The sequence below is a fragment of the Tachysurus vachellii genome, chromosome 12 (assembly GCF_030014155.1).
Source record: "Tachysurus vachellii isolate PV-2020 chromosome 12, HZAU_Pvac_v1, whole genome shotgun sequence".
NCBI lineage: Eukaryota > Metazoa > Chordata > Actinopteri > Siluriformes > Bagridae > Tachysurus > Tachysurus vachellii.
This window is the reverse complement of record NC_083471.1, coordinates 21,712,099-21,736,741: the sequence shown is the minus strand read 5'-3', so window position 1 is coordinate 21,736,741 and position 24,643 is coordinate 21,712,099. Positions and strand designations below refer to the sequence as shown.

General features: G+C 39.6%; 1 protein-coding gene across 2 annotated transcripts in view; it reads right to left on the bottom strand.

The window, feature by feature from the left end:
- The window catches only part of abca2 (ATP-binding cassette, sub-family A (ABC1), member 2), a 79,199-nt gene that overhangs the window by 39,909 nt on the left and 14,647 nt on the right, over positions 1 to 24,643 (bottom strand). The window contains exons 2-4 of one of the 2 annotated variants that reach the window (XM_060883943.1): positions 3,696 to 3,789; positions 3,036 to 3,038; positions 194 to 305 (exon numbers count right to left, since the gene is read on the bottom strand). In XM_060883943.1, coding sequence (XP_060739926.1) covers positions 194 to 305; positions 3,036 to 3,038; positions 3,696 to 3,789 — 209 coding nt within the window. Of the gene's footprint in view, positions 1 to 193; positions 1,323 to 3,035; positions 3,039 to 3,695; positions 3,790 to 24,643 lie in introns of those variants that run through there. The other variant, XM_060883942.1, reaches the window with a different exon arrangement.

Here is a 24,643-nt window from a genome sequence, read left to right as displayed (position 1 = left end):
GTTATAAACCGGTATATCATTATAGTCCTGAGCTGCAATCGTAGTGAGAGACTCATTACGCAGGCTCACTGCTTATACACACATGATTACAGGTGCTAATGAGGACTGCTGTTAGGTGCTACAGACCCAGTGGGAGTCTTTAAAGGTGATAGAGAGAGAGATGCAACATTAGAGCATTAAGCCTTGGACTCACGTGGAGTTTTTGTACTGCAGGAAGCCAAATTCGTCTCGCTGGCCATCCGGACACAAGGACTGCATGACGGGAATGATGCCCGCCGAGGTCAAGGGGGCGGCGCTGTAGAAGGCTGATCACGCCGTGCCGAAAAACGGGATAACAGGAACGCCGGGAAATGGATGAGGATGATAGTAGGTCCAGTAGAGGTGGTGATTAGTAGGGTTTAATTAATCAAGATGTGTATGTCGGAAAGGACGAGGAAGGAGTATGAGTAGGTTAGAGATAAGTCATTGCAAATAAGCATGGAGTGGCAGAAAGATGTAGGATAAATAGGGTAGAATGGTTGGAAGGGATGTGAAATGAAATCAAAACCAAATCAAAAAGAAAGAGAGAAGGAACGGTCACAACTCCGATAAACAGTCAGGAGGTCAGGGAAGGTTTCAGATGTCAGGTCAGACTGTATTAAGTAAACTAGATTAAAGACCATTTTACTAAATCTCCCTCACACACACACACACACAAATGAGCTGTCTTTCACTGGAACACAGAAATACTAACTTGAGTATGTTCCCACACACTACAACCTACATATTAACACATCTATAAAAAGCTCCAGTATACAGTCAGTTTAAAGAGTTAGACTTATGTCATATCTACACACACTGGCCAAACCTTTAAAGTAAATCTACCATATAAGTCACTCTGTATGCGCCCAGAGTCCCATTTCCCTGCTGTTTTTCTACTTGGTGTAGATATGAAGCAGATTATTATTGGATTATTAGCTTCTATCTACAACATTGAGCTGATTCACTGTAAATTACATCACACACACACAATCTACTGTACCATGGCAGTATAACTGTTGTGCTGAGAAAGAGCCATCACATCAAGAGCCATCGCATTTGATGAGAGAGGGCTAACCAATAGGATAGATGTATTCTAAGCAAGGAATAGAACACGATTAAAAGTGCTGTAAAGGGACTGTGGTAATGAAGGCCTGTTACTGTTACTATCCCGAATAACATTTATTTCCTTACGAAAATGACACCTCATTAGGTCATTAAAAGTTTTTCCCAAAGTGATTTGACATACTTTTAATTCGTTTATATTTGTGGAATTTTCAAAAGAAGTCCTCTTATATTATAGCGTATCTATCTATATATCTATCTACCTATATATATATATATATATATATACAGTATAGGGAGAGAGAGAGAGAGAGAGAGAGAGAGAGAGACTCCTAATTACAGAATGGGGCCTATAAGTAGTCTGATGATTTAATGATCCATTATTTAATCAATGGCTCTGGGTAAATTGAGCCATTTCACATTCAGCCCGAGCTGGTCATCTTGGCATCTCTCAGGATGTCACCGCAAGACTTTTGGCACTGACAGCGGTGTACAGAAAGTTAAACATAATCTGCTGACTATCCTTTTCTAAAGTGTTTGGATACTGCAGCAGACAGTCTGCGGAGCTGGCATGTACTCCATTCTCATCCTCTTGCTTTTCCTCCCTCTCTCCATTAATAAGTCGCCTCCTTCCGGCATTCTGGAATCAGACAGCGCGTTCTCGCCGTCAGCACCTACCCATGCAGTAAAATCTCTCTGTTTACACAAGAGGGTGTCATATTTCTCCTGTTCCAGTGATGGCTGGTCTGCTGATGGCCGGCAGTGCTGTCGCACTGTTCAGGTCTAATACACTACTGCCTGACATCTGCTTCCTCTCTGGCCAAAGGATTAATACACCAAACACAGTCAGAGGAAAAGCCTGATCGCTGGATAAGTCCATTAAACAGGTTAAACAGCAGTGTGTGAGAAGAGATTAAGATTTAACCTTTAAAGGAGTAGTTTGGCCAAAAAAAATCAATGTTAACAATTTCCCACTTACCCCAAGGTTTTTCAGGGGCTGCTTTTTTAAATTTTAAAGTGACGTTTCAAAGACTAATGCAGCAATACACATTCATTCATTCATTTTCTAGCGTTTATCCAAACTACCTCGGGTCACGGGGAGCCTGTGCCTACCTCAGGCGTCATCGGGCATCAAGGCAGGATACACCCTGGACGGAGTGCCAACCCATTGCAGGGCACACACACTCTCATACACTCACGCAATCACACACTACGGACAATTTTCCAGAGATGCCAATCAACCTACCATGCATGTCTTTGGACCGGGGGAGGAAACCGGAATACCCGGAGGAAACCCCCGAGGCACGGGGAGAACATGCAAACTCCACACACACAAGGCAGAGGCGGGAATCGAACGCCCGTGTCCCCCAACGTGCTAACCACTAAGCCACCGTGTCCCCCACAGCAATACATGTCTGTCTTAATTCATTTGGGGTAAAAGGATAACTCTGTCAGTTTGAATTTTCAAAACCAAACTTTTCCTTTAACATATTATCTTTGTAAAAGTAGTAGTGTTGGAAATAAGTATTAATGCTGACATGTTATTGTACACAAAGACATCTGCAGACATTAAACCTCTCTGAACCTTTCATTCATTATCTCATCCGTTCATGAATACATTAATACATTATATATGAAACTGTAGTGAGTGTGTGCTGATGTCTGCTCAGTGTCCGGTTCTGTAATATGGTCCTTGCTTTCATTAACTTCACACTGACAGAAGAAACAGGATCTGCAGCACATTCCACTCAGGTAAGCGATTCACACTCAAACACACACACACACTCACTCACACAAACAGACACAGACGTGCACCGCTACACACATTAGAGCCCACAACCATGACACACATGGAATTAGGAAACGGAGAGGCTATGCAGCAAAGATGGAATGGCACACAGAAATTTCATAAAATGAGAAACACTGAATAAAAAAACAATACTTAGACTTACACACTGGTCCAGCATGCAGTGAATATGTACCATGGAAAAAAGTAAGAAGAATACAGAGAGAAAAAGTGGGAGAGAGAGAGAGAGAGAGAGAGAGAAAAAAGGACAGATGATAGAAAGAAACAAAAAAGACAAAAAAAATGGTGTTTGATTTTGTTCTGCATCAGAAACAAAATAAGGACACTATGGTGAAATTAATGAGGACGTTCTCTGAGAAACAACACGACTGTTCACTGCGCAGAAGCCCAAACATCTTTGCAATCGACGGTGGATTAGCAAAGTTGCCCAATAATGCTGCGTGGCCACATACAAAAAGACAGTAACATAAATAGCTAATATCCATCAACAGCTAAATTCAACGTATTCATCACAAAATCAGAGATGAGCTTTGTCCAGGATCTACTGTTGGACTCACAGCACCAGCACTGTTACTGACTGCTGTCAGAGGTATACTGGGAGTGTTGGGAGTGATGGGTGCCATATGCTAATGCTTTCTCACCATTTAGTTGTCCTGCTAGTTCTGTGGAAAAAGGAACTGTTCGGTGAAAAAAATGTTTTTTGTTTTGTTTTGGAAACATGTCTTGGCTGATCGATTACATGTGAAGTGGAAAAATTTTAATTTCTTTTTAAACCACTTTTTTTCTTCTGTTGGATCCGTCTTACCTTCTTTCACAGGGATGGCTGGTTTTTTCTGCCTCAGACCCAGCAAAATAAAGAAAAGGACTAGAGGGATGAAGATCTCAAACGCCAGCACCCACTGAAAACACACACAAACACACAAAGCAGTGAATATACAGTAGCTTGTCAGGCAGCTTTTTGTCTAACCGTGTTTGCATGTTGTAACGTTGTAACTGCGTTAGTGTAGACAGCCTAAGCAAATCCTATACTGTTAATACAAAGTACATTAAAGGGAATTTCTGTAAACCTGAACATTAGATACAGTTAACACATCAGTGTACTGGCTACACTAGTAAGCTTTTTGCTTGCTAACTTGCTAATATCATGCTAGCACTTACACATGATCCAGACAAAGCAGGATATGAAATGTCTTTATAAGACCTTCTTAATATAATGGTCAGATTAAAAGTTCTATTACAACTTTGTGGGGACTCTCGTCTATAAAAAAATACTATTTCATAAATTTAAAAAAGATTTTTTATAAATATCCCTAATGACTTGAGATATAAAAATGCCATATAAAGGGGTATTCGGCTAGGACTCACAGATGCTTCTACTACCATGTATTAACATGCTTCCATTATTACTGTATGTTGGCTTTGTAGAAGCCAACATTCTGTTTTCCTATTTAAGCTTAGACAAAAATTTATAAAATTTAATGCGGCCTTTCGAGCCACATGCACCAAATATGGAGATGTTGTAGATGCTGTTCTGAAGTTTGTTGCTATTACTTTTCTAAGCGATCCGAGTACCGGTACTTCCGGTACCGGGTCTCAAAATGGCCTTTTTTCCCATAGACTCCCATTATAAAATTTGGAGGTTTATAACTCGACAAGCTTTCGAACTATCTACACCAAACTCCTTTAGGGTGAGACTCTGAACAAAGTTTTAAATTGGTGTACCTACTGGCCTTCTGGTTGTGCCGCAGTCCCGCCCCCAAAATATGCAAAATCAAAAAACTTTTTACAACATGGACATGTGACATATGAAAACACTCAGAACAATGAGGGGAACGTCCTCACGTGTATTCTGATGACGTCACGTGATGTCATGTGATGTCACGTGAAAATAAAAAAATTTGCACAACATGGGCATGTGATATATCAAAACACTCAGCCCAATGAGGGGAATACTCGTCAGCCTCAGGAGTATTCGGATGACGTCACATGCTCGTCTCCACTTGCCTCCAAATGTTTTGGCACCCTATCTTTCTGTCCACTTGCCTCCAAAAGTAACACTTACCCTTATGTCCACTCGCCTCCAAAAAGCACCGGCCTTTGCGAATACTTGCCTCGTCAAAGCCAACATCAAAGTTTGTCATGATGAACTTTACAAATCTAGTTATTATTATTAGTATTATTATTTTTATTATTTTTATTATTATTATTATTATTATTATTATTATGGATTGTCATGCACCAGTTTCTTCAGTTTGCACTACAGTGGTGTGAGTGGTTATACTATAACGGCAAATACTGTAGTATAATATAATATTAACACATTTGTACTTCCAACATACATTCATAAACAAAACAACATTAGAACCACAAAAAATATCCAAATAAGTATAACTTAAATATATTAAAAAACAGTATTAAATTTCAAAAGTTTTGGCACTCCCAGCAACTCAATAAGCACTCTTTGCAAGCGTATAAAGCAGAAAAGCATCTCAACTCAACACAACACCTGAACAACACATCAACAGCAGAAGACCAGATCAGGAGCCACTCTTTTCATTTCTGCTGCAACATGCAGATGGTAAGGTCAGATTTGATTTTCAGTTCATGAACCCAACCTGTATTGTGGGGATGTGGTAGCCTAGTGGTTAAGGTGTTGTGCTACCATTCGGAAGGTTGTGAGTTTGATTCCTATGTCTACCAAGCTGCCACTGCTCGGCCCCTGAGCAAGGCCCTTAACCCTCAATTGGTTAGTTGTATTAAAAGAAATGAGAGAAAATGTAAGTCACTCTGGATAAGGGCATCTGTAAAATGTGTTGTGCCTGTTGGCGCATTGATATCAAATGAATGTTGTAAGACTTCCACATCCTTTCTGAGTATTGTTGCTGACCCTTTAGGACCATAATTGTGTATCCCTTTATGGCCACATTTTATCTGATAATGGTTTCATTTATCTTATAATGGCTACCTCCAGCATAATAATGTGCAATGTCACAAAGCAAAGACTGTCTTTCACTTCTCCAGTGGGATAGGTCATAAATGTATAATTCATCCACTCTGGAACAGCAATTATATTTACTCTGATCAGCCATAAATTTTGAACCACCTGCCTAATGTTGTCTAAGCTCCCACTTGTGCCACCAAAACAGCTCTGACTCCTTGAGGCATGGACTTCTCAAGACTGCTGAAGGTGTGCTGTGGTATAATGCAAAACATAACAAAACATTAGTCGCAGATTCTATAAGGTTCCTGTTGTAAGTTGTGAAGTTAAACCTCCAGAGATCAGTCTTGTTTGTCTAGTACATCCCACAGACGCTTGATTGGATTGGGATCTTGGGAATTTGAAGGCCAAGTCAACACATTTTTGTCATGTTCCTTAAACCATTCTTGAATCATTTTTGCAGTGTGTCAGGCAGCATTTTCCTGGTAAATGAGACCCTGCCATTACCATAAAGTCAACCAGACATCTGTCAGATTTTTGATGACTCCTCACTTGCTGCCCACCCTTTGACATGTAGTACCAATGTTATTCACGTCACCTGTCAGTGGTTTTAATTTTATGACTGAAATTTTTTGAAAAGAAAAAAAAAATAGGTAAATTAAACAGTGAATCATTTTGTAGGTCAACAGAGTCAATTCGTTTGAGCCGATAAATCCTCTGGTTGCCACGAAGGTTACCTACTAGACCAGACAGCCAACGTCTGCTGCCAAATATGCAGTCTTCCGCAGCCAAATGGCCTGAAGCTGTTACACAAAACAGTGTCCTGTTACACAGGCATAGAGGTGGAGGGTGAGCACATACACACACATATATACACACATATACACACACACACACACAATGCAGCAGGTGGCTTATCTGAGCGAGTGAGTTGGATAAAGTGTGCAAATATATGCTTACGTTGTCATTGTCAAGAACATGCTCCACCATTACTGCATGCTTTAAAGAGTTAATATAGAGTTTCACATTATAATGCTGAACACATGCTCTACGTGAGCGTTAGTGTAACAGGGTAACAGTGGCACTTAAAGGAATAATCTACCCTGAAAAAATATCTAACCTTTTTTTTTTTTTTTTATCAGAGGCCAAGAAATGTAATTTGATGGTTGATTTGCATCTTTTTTGTTGTGTCTGTGTTCAGCATCGAATGTCTTTATCATGTCTCACTCCACAGTGGTGCTTAATACAGGTATGAAGCTCATATGAAAGTAGACACTCTGAGCTTTAAGAATTTGTAGGTTTTTTAAGTATTTCTCCTTTATCTAGCCTACTAGGGGCAATTATTACTTTGCAGAGAAGCTCTGAAAAAGCAAAAACAGTTAGGTTTTTTTTACACAAGTGTTAATTTCTTCAAATTAAACAGTGACATCAAACCCATTTCTGCTCTCTGAGCTGCCCCAAGTGCTTGTTCGTAAGAAGCTAAAATTTTAAGGTGTTAATCTTATCGACCACTAAAATTCTGTGTAAGGTTATCAACAGAGGAAAAACACAAGTCTCACCCTGAAAGCCAACAGAGTGCCGACTCGTTTTTTTTTTTTCTTCAACTTGCGGCCAGAAAATAATTCGCTTGTTTATACTGATTGAAATATGCTTCAGTCAAAATATTTGGGATGTCCTTAGTGATTTTGGTGGATTTTTCCTTCAATACTTGTGATGTAATCTCAGTTTTTTTTCCCACACAACAAAAATAGATACAAAACAAAAATCCATATATCTCAGTGTTGGCTTGTTGTTGTTTTTTTTTACACAGAGCTAGGCCTATATTTGTCACTGCAGCGTTCTCTCATAGAGGGCGGAGGAGGTGTAGAGATGATGATGATGATAATGATAGCTTTAAGTAAAATTAGGTTGATACTTTGGATAAGCTGCAACTCTGAATCTCTAAAGGAAACACAAAACACCCACATTGCACATTCGAGCAGGTACTTTTCTGTTCCGCCAAAAATTCTTGCTGTGCAGCCAAAAAACTGAGTAGGCCACACAACACCGTTATGTTGTTGATTATTTTCCAATAACAGAACACCCTCAAGTGTTTTCATCTTTATTTTAACTGACACAACACCCCAGTTTTATCTACCGCAGTACGTTTTGTGATAAAAAGGAAAGAAGAGAAAAATAATACAGAGAAAATAGAAGTTAGTTTCAAAGTTTTTCCTCTTCTCTTCCTCCATCGCGTCTGTCTCTTCACGATCATTCTATCATTCCATCTCGGTGTCTCTCAAGGTCATGATAAACAAGAGGCTTTTCTGCATGCTTCCCTCCCGGTACACAAAGACACGTCTGACAAACTACACAAAGCTTCAGTTGTAAGAGCACGAGCAGAAAACAGCGAATAAACACACAAGAGAACGCTTGTGTCTTTTAAAAATTCTTAAAGCTTATTGATTTCAAAGTTGTGGAAAGGGCAAAGAGAAATGTTTGATTTGAATATTACATTTCTCGTGCGTTGGAGTCACTGGGGGTGATAATGCCTCCTCTGTTTTCCTTCTGCTGAATTTGCATGTCGGAGACTGAGCTTTCATTATTTATAGGTGGACCAATGCATCTAAGTGTAGGCTGTCTGTTTAATACTCTATCTTTTAGGCAGAGAGCAGAGGTAGTGCCACATACACACGCACACGCACACACACACACACACACACACACACACATACACACACACAGTATTGACAAAGATATATTAAAGTTCAAGGCCAAAACCAAGCAAGTTAAACACAGAAGCTGTAAACAAACACAGCTGAAGATCAGATCATGATCCAGAGTCTGAAATAAAACCATATGAAAAAAAATGTATGTATGATTAATATGATGATTAACATGTTCCCAGCTTTGTTTAATAAAACTGTATCACTTCAATTAAACTAATTTAAAAACAGAAGTTCTTAAGAACTAACACTGACATTTCCAGTATTTTGCAGATGCCCTTATTCAGAGCGTCTAACATTTAATCTCATTTTATACAACTGAGCAATTGTGGGTTAAGGGCCTTGATCAGGGGCCCAGCGATGGATGCTTTGTGGACATGGGATTCAAGCTCAAAACCTTCTGCTCAGTAGTCCAACACCACAACCCCTAGGCTACCACATCTACACTTCAATTAAACAGTAGTGAAACCTTCTAATTGTTGATATTGTGGGATTTCTAGTTTTCAGTGCTGTTGCTTAGTAACAGACAGAGGAAAAGCTTTAACTTTACAGACACTGCAGCATCTTCAGGACACGGGGCTTTGAGGTTTCTAGGTGTATAACATATAATTTAACTTCAAGAGAAGGAAAAAAAAGAGTTTTGCTGATATTCCCCAACAAAATAATCAGTCTGACTTCAATAAATATAAATGAGAATTAATGGCAAATTGCTGTGGCAAAGATGACAAGGAGTGAAACACTAGACTTAAAGAGATAGGAAAATTATTAGGTTTTCTGGTGAAAGCAGATCTGATTATTTTCTTGTTCTATTATTCTCCTATAACCAGCACACTCGCTGTGTTTTATTCCTGACATAGTCATTTGTATTTTAATTCGTCGTGCGGTTAAACATTAGATAAGTCATGATGATATGAGCGTTTACATGTTTCTCATATGAAGATGATATCATTGTGTCAGTACAAAATATCAATATGCTTTAAACATTATCCTGCATACACCAAATACGGTAGGTGTATCAGTATTGTACGACTGCTGGCTTTAATAGAACTTTGATTCACACATATCTTATCTCCATGTTTATAAAAACAGATATTTCCATGAAAGATATTTTAATGAAGGTTTGCTGTTTATAGTAACCATGAGTTAACGACTCAAACTGAAATCAAAATTTTAGACACTTTTGTTACTCGTGGGATTCGGCAAATTAACTAATGATTGAGTTTAATATTAAAAATCCAAATCTATTAACAACCAGGGAATAATTCAACTTTGAAGAGTTTACTTTACAGTGAAATCACAATCTTAAAGGATGTGAATGCTGTCGGAGGAGATGTGAATGCTGTGCAAGGTTCAGTATACTGTATGCTCTGGAAGATATAGAGTTTTTATAGATTTTATAGAACCACCAAAAAAAAAAACAACCTATTGATGTTTTCCTGCTGCTTCCTCCCAGGAAGACCCTAATGGGTGGAAACACTGTAATCCAATAGGAGCATCAACAGGAGCTGAAAATGCCACTTTGCATTCATGATCACATTGTAGCACGGTATATAAACTGAAACTATAAATGAAATCGTAGATTTATCCAGTGCTGTGTGTGTGTCTGTGTGTGTGTGTTTGTGATTATAGCTGGTTGTCAATGACGTGCGGCTGTGTACTGTAAGTCATGCGCATGCTGTATTGCAGGTCAGCGGCTCCCAAAGGACTCGGCCTGCATTGAGTTCTTCTTCATCCCGTAAATAACTAGTGAGTGATTTCTCTCAGGGTTTCCCTCGAATTTACACCCCAGCAAACATATATAAATATTAATATCTATCTATCTATCTATCTATCTATCTACATGTATCTATCTATATGTGTGTGTGTGTGTGTGTGTGTATGTGTGTGTGTATGTTTGTGTGTGTGTATGTGTGTGTACAGTATGTGTGTGTGTATATGTGTATGTGTGTGTGTATGTGTATGTGTGTGTATGTGTGTGTATGTGTGTGTGTATGTGTGTGTGTGTGTGTGTGTGTGTATGTGTGTATGTATGTGTGTGTGTATGTGTGTGTGTATGTGTGTGTATGTGTGTGTGTGTGTTTGTGTGTGTGTATGTGTATGTGTGTGTGTATGTGTGTGTGTGTGTGTGTGTGTGTGTGTGTGTGTGGTATGTAACCTATAAATCCATGACAACAATATAAAGTTAAAGATTACAAGTTATAGACACAATAAACAATAAAACAGCATGGATTTCAATATTCCTCAGGGTTTTTTAATGAATGTGGGCAACAGTCTGTTATTCAGATTTTTCTCCTGCCATCACAAACTGAGATAACATAAGAATAACGTAAGAATAACATAAAACCCACAACCCATTACCTCAGTCAGTCTTTTGGACATCACTTTGGACTATTTGCCCAGCTCACTTCACTTTAACTCCACTGCACACACTTCATTTCATTCATATTGATATTCATTCATGTCATTGCATTCCAGCAACAAATTTTCCCATTTATTTTACCTTGTACAGCTTCCCACTTTATTGTATAGCATAGGGCTGGGCGATAAAACGATAACGATATGTATCGCGATAGACACGTGATCGATATCAATAAAAAATGTGCTCGATAAAACGTTCGATATTTTTTATTCTTCGGCGGAAGAAAACAGAGGTTCCGAAGCACGTTTGGTTGCATTAACAAAGGCACTCGCTCACTGGTAACCTAGCAACATAAGTAGTGACACGCTAACAGCCAATCGTGTGACAGTATCAAGTCTGGTTGCGCCATATCGTTGTCTCGTGCTGGTGCTGGATTCCTCTTCAGTAACCGGCGACTGATAAGCGAAAATGAGCACCGCAGTAAGCGAGGAAACTGTAAATAAAGGACGAAAAGTCAGCTCGCCAGTATGGCAGTTTTTTGGATATTATAAGTCTGACCATAGTCAGACCAATGTTGTCTGCAAATTATGCAATAGCTCTAAACTTGCACTAAATTCTCAGGTTTCTCTGTTTATATTTAACACTTTGCACTATTTTATTACACTTTATTAAGCATTTCTTACATTTTCTTTCATTTTGCACCTTAAATGTTAAGAGATAATTGTTAAGTCTTCATTGTGACTTTAGACTTATGTTTACATTTTAATTATTTGAGTTTTCCTGCTTGTTGACATTTCTGTCTTAATAACTGAGGGGATGATGATCAGAGGAAGGTTAAGTTTAAAATAAATATGTTTAAATGTAATATATTTTTCTCCTGGTCCTTATTTTAAATGGGTCATAAAAAATATCAATAATTATCGATATCGACCGATATGAAACACTGATATCGTGATACAGTTTTCAGCCGTATCACCCAGTCGTAGTACAGCAGATAACATTTTATTTCTTATTATTGGATTTTTATTTTTGCTTTAATTTTATTTCAATTCTTTTTTGAAACGTGACTCGAATTATTCTATATTTTATAATGAGGTATACACTTGAATATTTATTCAGTTATGATGATTCACGTAGTCAATCATGCAGCGAAAGCACAATATATAAACATGCCAAGAGTATCAGTTAATGTTCACATGTCTTAAATGTATGAAAATGTTTTATTTTTCTTTAATTAATATTAATATGAAATGAGTAGGTCAACCAAATTATCCCATTATTTTTGTAATTGATGCTATTTATGTGTGTAATTCTATTATATGGTCTGAGTTAAAGGTGAACTAAATGTTCCTACAGCAATTTAAAAATAAATTCATTGGTATCCAGGTTTAAAATTGAGGCGCAACATATTCAGAGGAGAACACTACCCTGTCCTTCATATTAGATACCATCAACAGCAGAGAGCCAATTATAGTCCCTTATGGTGTTTTCACATATGCACTGTTTATTTTATTTGTTTAATTAAGTGCAGTATTAAATTGGGGTTTGTTACATTGACTACTATTTTAATGTATTTAGAGACCCAGCTAATTTTGCGATTGCAACACAGTGCGACTGTGTTGTCGTGGGGATTCAAACTCATAATCTTCCTACAACAGTTTGAAACCTGAGACAGTTCTGCATTACTGGATGGCAGTGCCACAATGCACTATTACTGCAAATCCACAATCTCTTCTCTAAACAAAAAAAAGAAGCTCTAAAATCTTCTAAAACAGACTTTGATCTCTCTGCTTGGTGCCTCCACCACTTTTAATCAGCAGCAATCATAGCACATCACAGCCCTCGAGACCTTCTGTACAGGAAAGTCATCAAAGCATGAATTACTGGAAAGTCTGAGCTCTGGGGATTCTTTTTATCTTCCACCAGAAAATACAGACACAGACATTTTCTCTGCTTCTACTTCTTCAGCTCCTACATGATTAGAAAGATGATCAGGCACAAAATGGTGATTAGGAAGATAAGGCGAAATGTGTAACGATGACACCGTGTCAATGCAAATGGTAGACCAACAGAATAAGACAAAGGGTGTTATAGCTCTCGATATGTCTTGTCTGCAACCTAATCTGTTTGTTCGCTCTCATCTATCTGTCAGTCTCATCAGTCTCAGGTGATTAAAGTATCACTTTCACCACTACCGCGATGAGTTACGCTTCAAACGCAATGTCATGCTCCTGTTTCAGTCACGCAGTGATACACAGAGGTCACCAATTGATGTAAATGTGTAAACATCACAAATGTTTGCTTTGCCATCTTCCAGTAACATCAACGTTGGAAAGGCAACTTTTACAGGAACTCAGGAATCTTTTAATAATATCAGTAAAATCAGTAAACATGAGCGCTAGCTTCCCAAAGGATTACCAATATGCTTAGTAATATAGTTCAGTCAGGACCACTTTGTCAAATGAGGATTTATTAGATGATATGCATACAGTTAGTGTTGGCGGTATGGTTCTGTTCTGTGCAAAAATCCACGCACCCGTCTGTGTGCATGCGTGGACAGAGCGGGGAGAGCAGCGACTAGAAAATAAAATAGACCCCGGTATAACAGCAGAACTGTTATATGTGATGAAGATTTATAACGTAAACGTTGTGGTACACGAGCACGAGGTGGAGTTGAGGTTGGAGGAGGGAGTTTAAATCGCAGCGGCTCAATGAATGGGAATTTAAAGGGTCGGATAATACGGATGTCGTAACCGGATGGGTGCGGGTCATGAACTGCTGATGCATGCTTGACGCTGCAGAGAAAAAGCTGATAAGTATTGCAGTCTACATATACAGTATCTACAGTTTTTTTAGCTATAATAAACTTAACATGTCAGACCACCTTGTTACAGCCAAGATGGAGACCGGAGTTGAAGATTCAAACGGCTCACCAAAGCTTACGAACATGGCAGTACCGGACACACCTTCCCAGCATCCTTATCATTGTTTTTAATTGTGTTGAATTCATATGTTCTGTTCAGCACTGCATCTATGTTTCAGTTTGTATTTGCAAAGTACTCATTTGGTTCTTTTGTGTCCATGACGTTATCGAGCCTGCCTGTTTGATCTAGATTTATCCGGCATCGTCCTGATAGCGACTGACCTACGCTTGTTGGTTGGCGTTTTCTTCTCAAGCTGTTCCTAAAAAACTGACCTGCATTTGCATCCTGTTTTCCTGACAGCACTACCATGTAGGGATGATAAAATCATTACATCACCAAAAACCTTGAACACTTCACATGATGTATAACGTTAGAGCTTGTTTATCGAAGCCACTGAGCTCAGCACTTTCTGAGGGACCAGACCTCATGATTCCTTCTCATGCAGATTCCCACATGCATTCTTTTCCCAAGCTTGGTGACACATTCTCCGATCATTAGCAGTGTTGTGCAACGGACCCAGAGAGAGTTGGTACACATAGGAGGGCCATCACATTTCAACACTAACTGTTTTTTTCCTCGGTCTGCCGTGTAGAACTCCAGCAATGCTCAGGTGGGACTCAATTAGCAATTATATGAAAAACGTTAACCAAGCAAACACTGAACATAACAAGATCATCATTATTAAGTGTTTATGAGTAGGTAAAATGCTTTGGGCTACCTACTGTACATACAGTCCCTGTTTTCATCATGAAACTGCCGTTATAGTGCATGTAGAAATATAACTGCAACAGGCGTTTGGATCTACTTGTGTATCTAGAGGGTCTAGAGCCCAGTTATGCAGATGGCAGCATTAGAAAAATGAGTCATCTAACTTAAAGGTTAATTAACCTACGTATTCTTTCAGTGACTAATTCATCTGGCTGTAATGAGTGTGAATAAAGTGTCATTATATGTGAACCTATTATCTATAAAAAGCACATGAAAGCAGGAGTCACAGCTACAGGGCTACTGGGAGCAGACACTGACATGAATATGTTTAAATTTGAATGCCCTTGTGAAGTCACACATGGGATACTGCTTTGCATATATTGAGTGGATTTAGGGACGGATGAAAGAACAGATAGATGGTTGGACAGATTGATAAACAGATAGGTAGAGATTGAAGTGTGAAAACAGGTCATTGCTCCAATATCACTGTTTTAAGTTCAACATGATCTCAATAATCCTTTTAAAATTTAAAAGAACACTCTGTAGAAAAACAATCAAGCCACCAGAGTCATGCGAATTGTCCAGATTGTGACGTCTCTCTGCTTTAAATCAATGTCTGTCCTGGGTTTATGTCGTGTTGTTAATCAATCACATATATTATAGCATAAAATACATTAGCAGATGAGATTGGAAAATGAATCAATTCCAGTGAAATACAGATTTACTGGCTATGATAATTCTCTAATTGTTGTTATGGGTCGCAAAAGCAGATCACGTGCTTGTTATCTGCCACAGTTTTTATTCTACGTATATACCCTTCATGATGCAACCCTCCTAGCACTGAAATTCCACTAACTTTGCTGTCTAACGAACTATTGCATGTCCACACTAAGAATAGCATAACACATTGCAATATAAATGCATAAAGTGCAATTGAAATGTTTCTGAACACTTACACAAGTTTTGAACACTATTTCTGCCACAAAAACAATATTTACAAAATGGTAATAACACAGTAAAAAAGTATTAAGCAAATGCCTCACCAAATCGACTAAGAACCTATTAACTTGCCACCAACAGATCCACACAGGACTCTAAATTAGTGTTTTATTGAAGGAAACTACAAATGAAAATCTGTTAAGCCTACTGATAAAAGACTAATAAGTACAATTCAAAAAGGTTTGAACATAAAAAAAAAAGCTCTGGCTAGTCGATCCACACAAGAGAAAATATTTGTGTAATTTGCCTGGTATAACCTGGTTGTTCATGTCAGCATTACAAGACTGCATAAACACTCAAAATCATAGAGGGATCTGCAAGAAGCTGTAGGTGTCTGTCATGGCAGAAAACCTTGGATCGTGCAGACGGACACCAGTAACAAGGACGTTGGCGGTGCCTTTCATGGTGGTAACCCTTGGATCATGCTGATGGACACCAGTGATGATGTAAGTCTTAAAGATGAAGAGGGAAGTCTTCCAAATCAGATTGTGAAGCCAGGAAAAAACGGCTTTCAGGTGGCCATAAGATGTGAAACTATTCACCTCAGGAAGGGCCATACATAAAATTCTTTGCTTAGAGACCTAGGGCGGTGCTTTTAGTACAGTGGACAAGCTCTTTACTGTTCCCCAATATTATGAGAGGTCATGAGTCCTGTTAATCCAGTACACTTACCTATATTTTGTAGATTCTGAAAAGGTCTACTGCTGTGTTGGTTCAGTAGCAACACTGTTTCAGTTGCTGTACTGGTTTGTGGTGGTGTAGTCAAAGTTCACCAGTGGTATCACCAACAGAATAGGGTCTTGTTTAACTCAGGGAGCAGAAATTTCCTACACAGAACTCCTGAGCTTAACTTTCATGAATAGTTGAGAATCTCAGAAATATACGGGAAGTTGGGAGATTTCTCAGGCTCCTTACAACCCCTGGTATGCTCTTACCAGAGCTGTATCAAGCCCGTTTTACTCGGATGACCAAGGACATCCTGGAGAGGTTACATCTCATGGTTGACTTGGGAACATCTGGTGATTCCCAGGAAGAGCTGGAACTGGTGATAGTGAGCTCAGGGTTGTGGTAGTGAAGTCTAAGATCACGTACAGGATCATCAAAAGAATGCAGTCTCTTATAACTTATACAGGTGGCAGAAATTAGATTCCTCCACAGAACTCACTCTCACTCACTCATTTTCTACCGCTTATCCGAACTATCTCAGGCGTCATCGGGCATCAAGGCAGGATACACCCTGGACGGAGTGCCAACCCATCACAGGGCACACACACACTCTCATTCACTCACGCAATCACACACTAGGGACAATTTTCCAGAGATGCCAATCAACCTACCATGCATGTCTTTGGACCGGGGGAGGAAACCGTAGTACCCGGAGGAAACCCCCGAGGCACGTGGAGAACATGCAAACTCCACACACACAAGGCAGAGGCGGGAATCGAACCCCCAACCCTGGAGGTGTGAGGCAAACGTGCTAACCACTAAGCCACCGTGCCCCCCTACACAGAACTGCTGTAAGGTTGAGAAGCTTAGAAATCCAGGAGAGTCAAGACATTGCTTGGGCCTCTTTCAAGGATTCCCCCTAAATGAGCTGTATCAAGCAAGTTTGTTGAAACAATGGGGTTGATTAGAGGACTCGTTAGAGAGATTGTATAACACAGTTAACTTGAACATATTTTGTTCCCCAGAAGAGCTGAAACTTGGTATAGATACTACAACAGTTGCCAGTTGTTTATTATATTCTCAGTAAATAATAAAAGCAGATAGCAGACAAGGAAACCAAACATGGATGATTAAACAAGAATAAATTATCTAGTGTCACAACAGATGGGAGGTGGGCATCAGTCATTCTTCTTGTACCAGCCAGCTGTCTTTTTTTTACTATGCTGTCAGGACTACAGAGAAACGATCATACATACGCATTCTGCCTTTGAGATGTCAAGAAAAACTTCAAAAACCAAGACTTGATGATTTCATTCATTTACAGTCCTCACAATATCCCTAACAGTTTATCGTCTCCTCCATTTCCTGTTTTTGCCCTCAGGCCATACCTTCCCTATCCATCATTCCTGTCACAGTGGCCACTTTGCCATTTCACACTCGCACGCTCCTCGGAAATATGATAATATGGTGTATTAAGACCTAATAACACTGATCCTATCTCAATAGGAGCTGCCAGTCAGGATGGCGACTGGGCACGGCTGCTCAGCAAGACCCGTTCACTGAAGCAGGATTGGGTGAACCCGCATGCAGTAAACACGCTCGCTCGGCTCTCTTCCAGCCTTTTGTACAAACAGACTCTAATTTGGAACAAATTTGTTAAGTGACATAAGTGAGGACACAAAACAAACAAGTGCTGATCAGCCAAGAGTCATGAAAAGCACATTGCACACTGAGCAAGAGATCTGCTGCATATCGACATTTACGACATATCGACATCTGCTGCAGACGCCCTTATCCAGAGCGACGTACAACAGTGCTTTCAAGTCTCTATCGATGAAAACATAAACACTGGATCACAGGGAAAAGTCTAAATAATATACAGCTCTATCTCTTACTCTCCTATTTATTTTTAAAAGATAGTGAAAGTGACGTACGGCTAAGTACGGTGCCTTGCTCAAGGGTACCTCAGTCGTGGTATTGCCGGCCTGAGACTCGAACCCACAACCTTAAGGTTAGGAGTCAAACTCTCTAACCATTAGGCCACGACTCCCCCCTGTCAGCCATAGTAGTTATGCTAGACAAGTGTGGAATGGGCTAATATATATGAAACACCTGAACTAATATAAACAAGGGGAAGGAAAGAGAAGCAGCAGATGAGAAAGAAGAGAAAAGAGAGGCTGGGTTTTAAGAATAAACAGGTGGCTGAATAACCATTCCAGTGAAGCAGGTGCAGCACTATAGCAATAACAGCCTCAAGGTGAAGCATCTTCCCACAGTGCAAAAGATAGCAAGAGGAAAATTGATTCCGGGTTGTGACCATAAACCTAGTCGCCTGCCAATTCCCACCCGCCAACCAGCTTATCTCCATTCGACCACAGCAGGAAGGTTGAAAACGAACACGTGGTTCCTCAGAAAACTGCTGCTCATGCTGAGATTCTAATGTTTACACCCTCAAGAAAAGGTCACTAGCTACTGTTTTGACTACAGTAAAAAAAAATGTATGTTGAATTAACATGATTAAATCGTGTGAACCTTGAACTTAGTAAAATACACAATTACTTTCCATACATCCAACATGACTCGAGCGTCGTGAACCAACAACGCTTGAGTTTTATAACTGACACATTACCATTACTTGGTTTTTTAGGGTTGTTGTCCTGTTGGAAATCTCTGCCAGACTGAAACGGGTTTTATTCTAGAATTGGCCTTTATTTTGTTTCATCCATTTGGGGCGCTGTTGAGCAGAGAATGGAGTAAGACGTGCGCTTTGAGACTCCTCAAATTGTTATTTTAAATCGCAATTTAGATTGTTTCAACCATTTTATCCACATTTACCCGACATTTCACACCAGACCAGTTTTGGAATTCCTGCTGATAAGAACTAATAACATAATGGTACCACTGGCACTTTTCCATACATCCTCTATGATTCGAGCATTGTGAACCAACAACCCTGGTGTTTTTTTAACTGACACTTTACCATTGCACTATTCTACCACACATAGCGTAGTCTATATTTAATACTTATAATAGTTATAGTTCCCATCAGTGCCAACATTCTTGTGAGATTTCACAAGGTAATTGAGGTACATTAATACTACATTGCTGTATGAAAGGCTGAATAGACATCAGCCATGTGTTCAGTTGTCAGAAGCTTACTGACACGTACAAGTCAGTCCAATTCAATCGTTAAACTGAACCACTGAGAATAAAGGCTTTGTTCAGAGGTCCGAAAACCTTCATATGTCAAAATCTTAACCGCATATGTTCTATCACCTCTACCACTGCAACATGACTGAGATATTGTGTAGGAAAGGGACAAACAGAGAAAGAACAATGATGATGACTGACAGAATCCAGAGACACACACCCTGCTGTTCCGCCTTCACACAGCGAAATCAATTTGTTGCCCGCCTTAGCAGGGACACAAACAATGCAGGCTTAGTCACTGCCTACTTAATTAGAGAAGGAGCTCAGATGAAGGTCCTGGTAATCAGCTGAAGGAGGCAAAAAGAATAAGCAGACAGAGAGCATAAGATAGCGTTAGACAGCGTAAACTGTCAGAAACCAAAATGGCAGTGAGACAATTGAAGAAATAAAGATTGTTAAGAAATACAAGTAGATACAAGTAGACCGGTATCAGTGAGAGAGAATCGGAGACAGACGGCCACTGGAGAGAGACAGACAAGTATTGGTAAGGAACAGTCAGCACAAACTGATAGACATGACACAGAGGACAAAGAGAGACATATGGGTAAAACAGAGACACAGACAGATAACATGGAGAGACAGACGAGCATGAGTGAGACAAGGGCATGGAAAATTTGTGCCACACACTCCTGTGTGTGTGTGTGTGTGTGCGTGTGTGTGTGTGTGTGTGTGTGTGTGTGTGTGTGTGTGTTTGTGTAGATGTATGTGCCTATTATCTGAAGGGTACATGAGCTATACCAAAAACAAGGCAAGGAGAAAGTCTTTTAGTCTCCATGTTTCTCTCCCTGTCACTCCTCATTCTTCTTTGCTTTTTCTTTCTCTATTTTCTCTATTTCTTGCTCATTCACTCTGACCCATTTTCCTGTCATTCACTTTCTCTTGTCTATTGCCCTCCCCTCTGTATCTCTCTCTCTCTCTCTCTCTCTCTTTCCATACAGTGACATACATAAGTATTTGCCTCCCTTGAACGTTTCTACGTTTTATGTTGTTACATCCAGGAGCTGAAATGAACTTAGCTGTTACGTATTTTGCAATATATCTAATATTTGAATATGTAAAACATTCTTTTAAGTAAACAAAAAAGTGGCATTTGTTTGTTTCGGTTACTTAATAAAATCACTTTTGGCAGCAATTCAGCTCCAAAATGTCTGGAATATGTCTATCAGCTTTGCACATCGGGATCCTGATATTTTTCTCTTTCTTCTTGGCAAAATTGCTCAACTCTGGATGAAGACTGGACCTTGTTCAACAGCAGTTTTGAAGTCTTGAACCACTTCAATCTATCTTTGCTGGTATTGTTAGGGTTTTTGTCCTGTTGGAAATCTATGACTTAATGAAGCAGATTTTCGTCTAGGATTGGCCTTTATTTGGTTTTAATCCATTTTACCTTCATTTCACTCCAGTCCAGTTTCCCAGTCCCTGCTGATGGGAACCATCCTCATAACATAATGCTATGGCATGCAAAGGTGTTCTTCATCAAGTGCTACACTTTGTTCCAAGGTCATATAGATCAATTTTGATCTCATCAGACCAAAGGACTTCTACATGTTTGCTCAAACACACACACACCACACACACACACACACACACCAAACACAATCAGCCCTTCCGGTGTGTTTAACCTGATCTCACACTCTCTCTTTCCTCTCTCCTTCTGAGCGATGGGAAGATAATCCCTGTCTCAGGGCCAAAGTCAAGGCCATCTAAGAGGACAAGGTTGTGTTCAGGAAGGAAGGAAATGGTCCAGCCCTGCATGGCCTGATTTCTCTTTCACACCATGTTTCACACTTAGATAAAGGTCAAAAGAAAACAAAACACTGCCAAACACCTCACAAACACCTCACAAAAGTTTCCCATCTCCTAAGCATCTTGTCTATAAGAATAGGCAGAGATATCTACTCGTAATGACATAAAGCTGGCAATGATCCTGAGACAGTAATCAAAAGGCATCAAAAGACAGAAATCTTTACTAACACTAACATTTTGAAATAATTTATGAAAATATAATCACATCAACATCTTTAATGTTACTGCTTCTCTGAAGAACAAATCTATTTTATTGCTTATGATTTAAATACATCTGAATTCATCCTGTTCAAGCTATATTCATAGAATGGATGGCATCCAATCAAGTCAAAATTGAATGTTAATATAAAAGCTGCCTGCTGATATACCTTTATCTGGTTGATTTATGAAGTCTGAATACAGATATTGTTAATCATCTTATGTATCCCATAATCCTGTGCGTCCAGCTCTCCTATAACAGCCACTCTGGAGAAAACAATTTTGTTTGACACAAAAGCAGCAGGTCATCGAAAACCCTGCCTTCTGTTTGGTTCACCCAAATGAGAATAAGGTTCCCTTTTGAGACTGGATCCTCTCAAGGGTTCTTCCTCATATCATCTTGCCAATGGCTTGCTATTAGGGACAGATGTCAGAGATATATCGTCGCTGTCGGGTCGAAACCTCGTATGTCCAAATTTGGTCAGTTTCATATTTTTTCACATATCGATGCTATTGGTCAGTCCCCACGTGGGTCTCTTATTTTTACAAGTTATTAACCAATCTAAAGTCTTGAAAATAGCTTGAGCGCAAATCTCATAACTCCATCGGACACTTCAACTGTCCACCTCTTCCTCACTCTGCGGGAGAGCTTCACGGCATATTTCTCCTCAAGAAGAGTCGCAACGAATCAACGCGTCTTCTGAGGTAAATGTCTTCAAAACACTGGGCTCAAAGAAAAAAAAATCTTGACCCCCGCTAGTTCTGGTGCTCGTCTGAGGACAGGGATTTAGCACAAGACAATCCACTGCAACGCGGACTAAAACCTGTGCACTGCAGATAAGGTACGGCGTTTTTTTAATTTCCTGAAAAATAACGGTTTTGGAGATACGAGGATTCCGCCTGACAGCGACAATAGCGTCATTTAAACGTCTTTTTTTTTTTTATTCCGTTTCTATACTTCTGTAAAGCTGCTTTGAGACTTCGTGAAAAGCGCTCTACAAAAAAAAACTGAACTGAATACACAGCACTATATTTACTTTTGTTCTCAGGTTTAGCTCAAATGTTCATAAGAGCAATCTTTTTCATATTACCCAGCCTAAGCTGAAGCTTTTATGACAGTAGCTATGTACAGGCCAGCCAGGGTAAAAGGGGATATGTACTCTGTTTTTGTTAATAGGAACAGACATCACATCACCACACGAACATCATTAGCCAGGCTGTAATAAATGTAGCTTTTATGGCAATATGGCCCAGTCTGTCCAAATACTCAGGAAGCCGATCTAGATTCATCTAACCATTAGCAAAGATGGAAACGTATCAAATCACTCTGTAAATGAGGGCGGTTTGCTGGAGATCCTGAAGCTGGTTGCCAGAAAAGTGTACAGTTGATATTATACAGTCCTAATGAAACCTAATGGATGTATCACTACAAACTGCATCATTTTTCACTGTACTTTTCACTGTATCACCAATAAAAATCGACTGAAAAACACTATCTGCTGGTTTGATACAAAGATCTCCCGATGTGAATGACTGTCTGGTCTGATGAACAAGAGATAAGAGAAGAGAGGCGGAGATGATCATGATTGGTATCCCATTGCACACAACTCAAACACAGCCCTGGGCATAAACATGAGTGTGATGGAAGTATTTTATGGCAAGCAATGTAGCCTAAGAGTCCCAGCTAAATTTCTCTCTGAGAATAAAACGAAAAGCTCAGTCTAATGGCTAATTGGTAGGCTGGAACTGCCAAGCAGCATCGCCCTAGTGAAATACCCAGGGAAACATTGGCAGTCTTTAGAAGTGCAGGCTTTTTGGCGTTTTTCCCCATGAGAAAGTATCTGCAGGCTGCGTAGCGCAGATTCTGGATGAAGGGATCAATTATTAAGAGCTTCACGCAAAGTGTCATTTATCCTCACCACTTTCTGTCTTCACCTCGCATGCTCTCTTCCTTTCAGCAGAAGTTTTACTCTGACTGGCTGCAATTAAACTGGCATTGTGCTGGTGTAATAGATGTTTTATTGTGTTAGTGGCAGGACAATAAAGATCTGTTCTCTCTCTCACTCGTTTTTTTCCCTCCTCCCTCTGGATCAGGCAGACACGAGCCGGCAGTGACTCGGTCTGGCGTGACGGAGATCGAGCTCACTTTTTGGCAAGCATCCTTGGATGACCATATGTGGAGCCTGAAACAACGACATGAGCTTTCTAAAGAAAATGACACCTGTTGAATTCTTGTTGATTCCCTTTCTATAAGGTTTATAGCAATGTACTTGTACTAATATGTTTCTATAGTAACTGTTATCACTAGATTTCAAGAGATGTTTAGTATTTTGCATTTCTGGAAGGAGTTTCTAGTGCCAGCACTTGAGAATCCGTCCAAAGTCAGAGGCACTGCTGTAAGGTGTGTATCCACAGAAAAATCTTCAGAAAGTCCCATCATCCCAGCACTGAATATTTTTCTATAACAACATACAATGCACTCTGTCCAGAGTGTATCCTGCCTTTATGCCCGATGACGCCTGAGATAGGCACAGGCTCCCCGTGACCCGAGGTAGTTCGGATAAGCGGTAGAAAAAGAGTGAGAGAGAGTGAGAACATACAATGCATTTTACTTCTTTGTTATTGTGGTATTTACACAGGGAACGAATCCTTCTGTGATAGTTCCTGGTGCCCTGCAGTGTTGGTCTGGTTTCAGACTCTCTTGATTCTATTAAACCCCTGTGCATTTGTGTTCTGTTAACGTCACCACGACGTGCATAGAGAACATAAAAGAACAGAATAAAAGATGACTCACCATATTTTTTTAGTGCTATTATGCACAGTAGAGTGATGCCAAAGTGAACTCTAACTACATCAATTTTGTTCTTTACAGCGCAAGAACCTCTACGTTTGGCATTCGAGATTACAGACTACAGAGCTTTATGGTCCACACGATAGCACTCACATTACCAATTTTCCATGCAAATCATGCTCTGTTTAGACTTTATATTATACAAAAATAAAGCCCCTTTAGACTATAGATCAGTCTATATTGTCAAGATTGTGAGCCAAATCAGCTTGCTTTAAGAAGTTTAATACATACATTATGTCAAATATTAAAATAGTCTAAGACCGAATGTGACAGTGACAATTAAACAGTGACAAAATAACAAACTCTAAAAACCTACTAATCCACCCAATCAAAGAACTCCCTGGGTGTGGCCTAATATTCAAATAAGCAGGTTTGATTGACAACCCCCT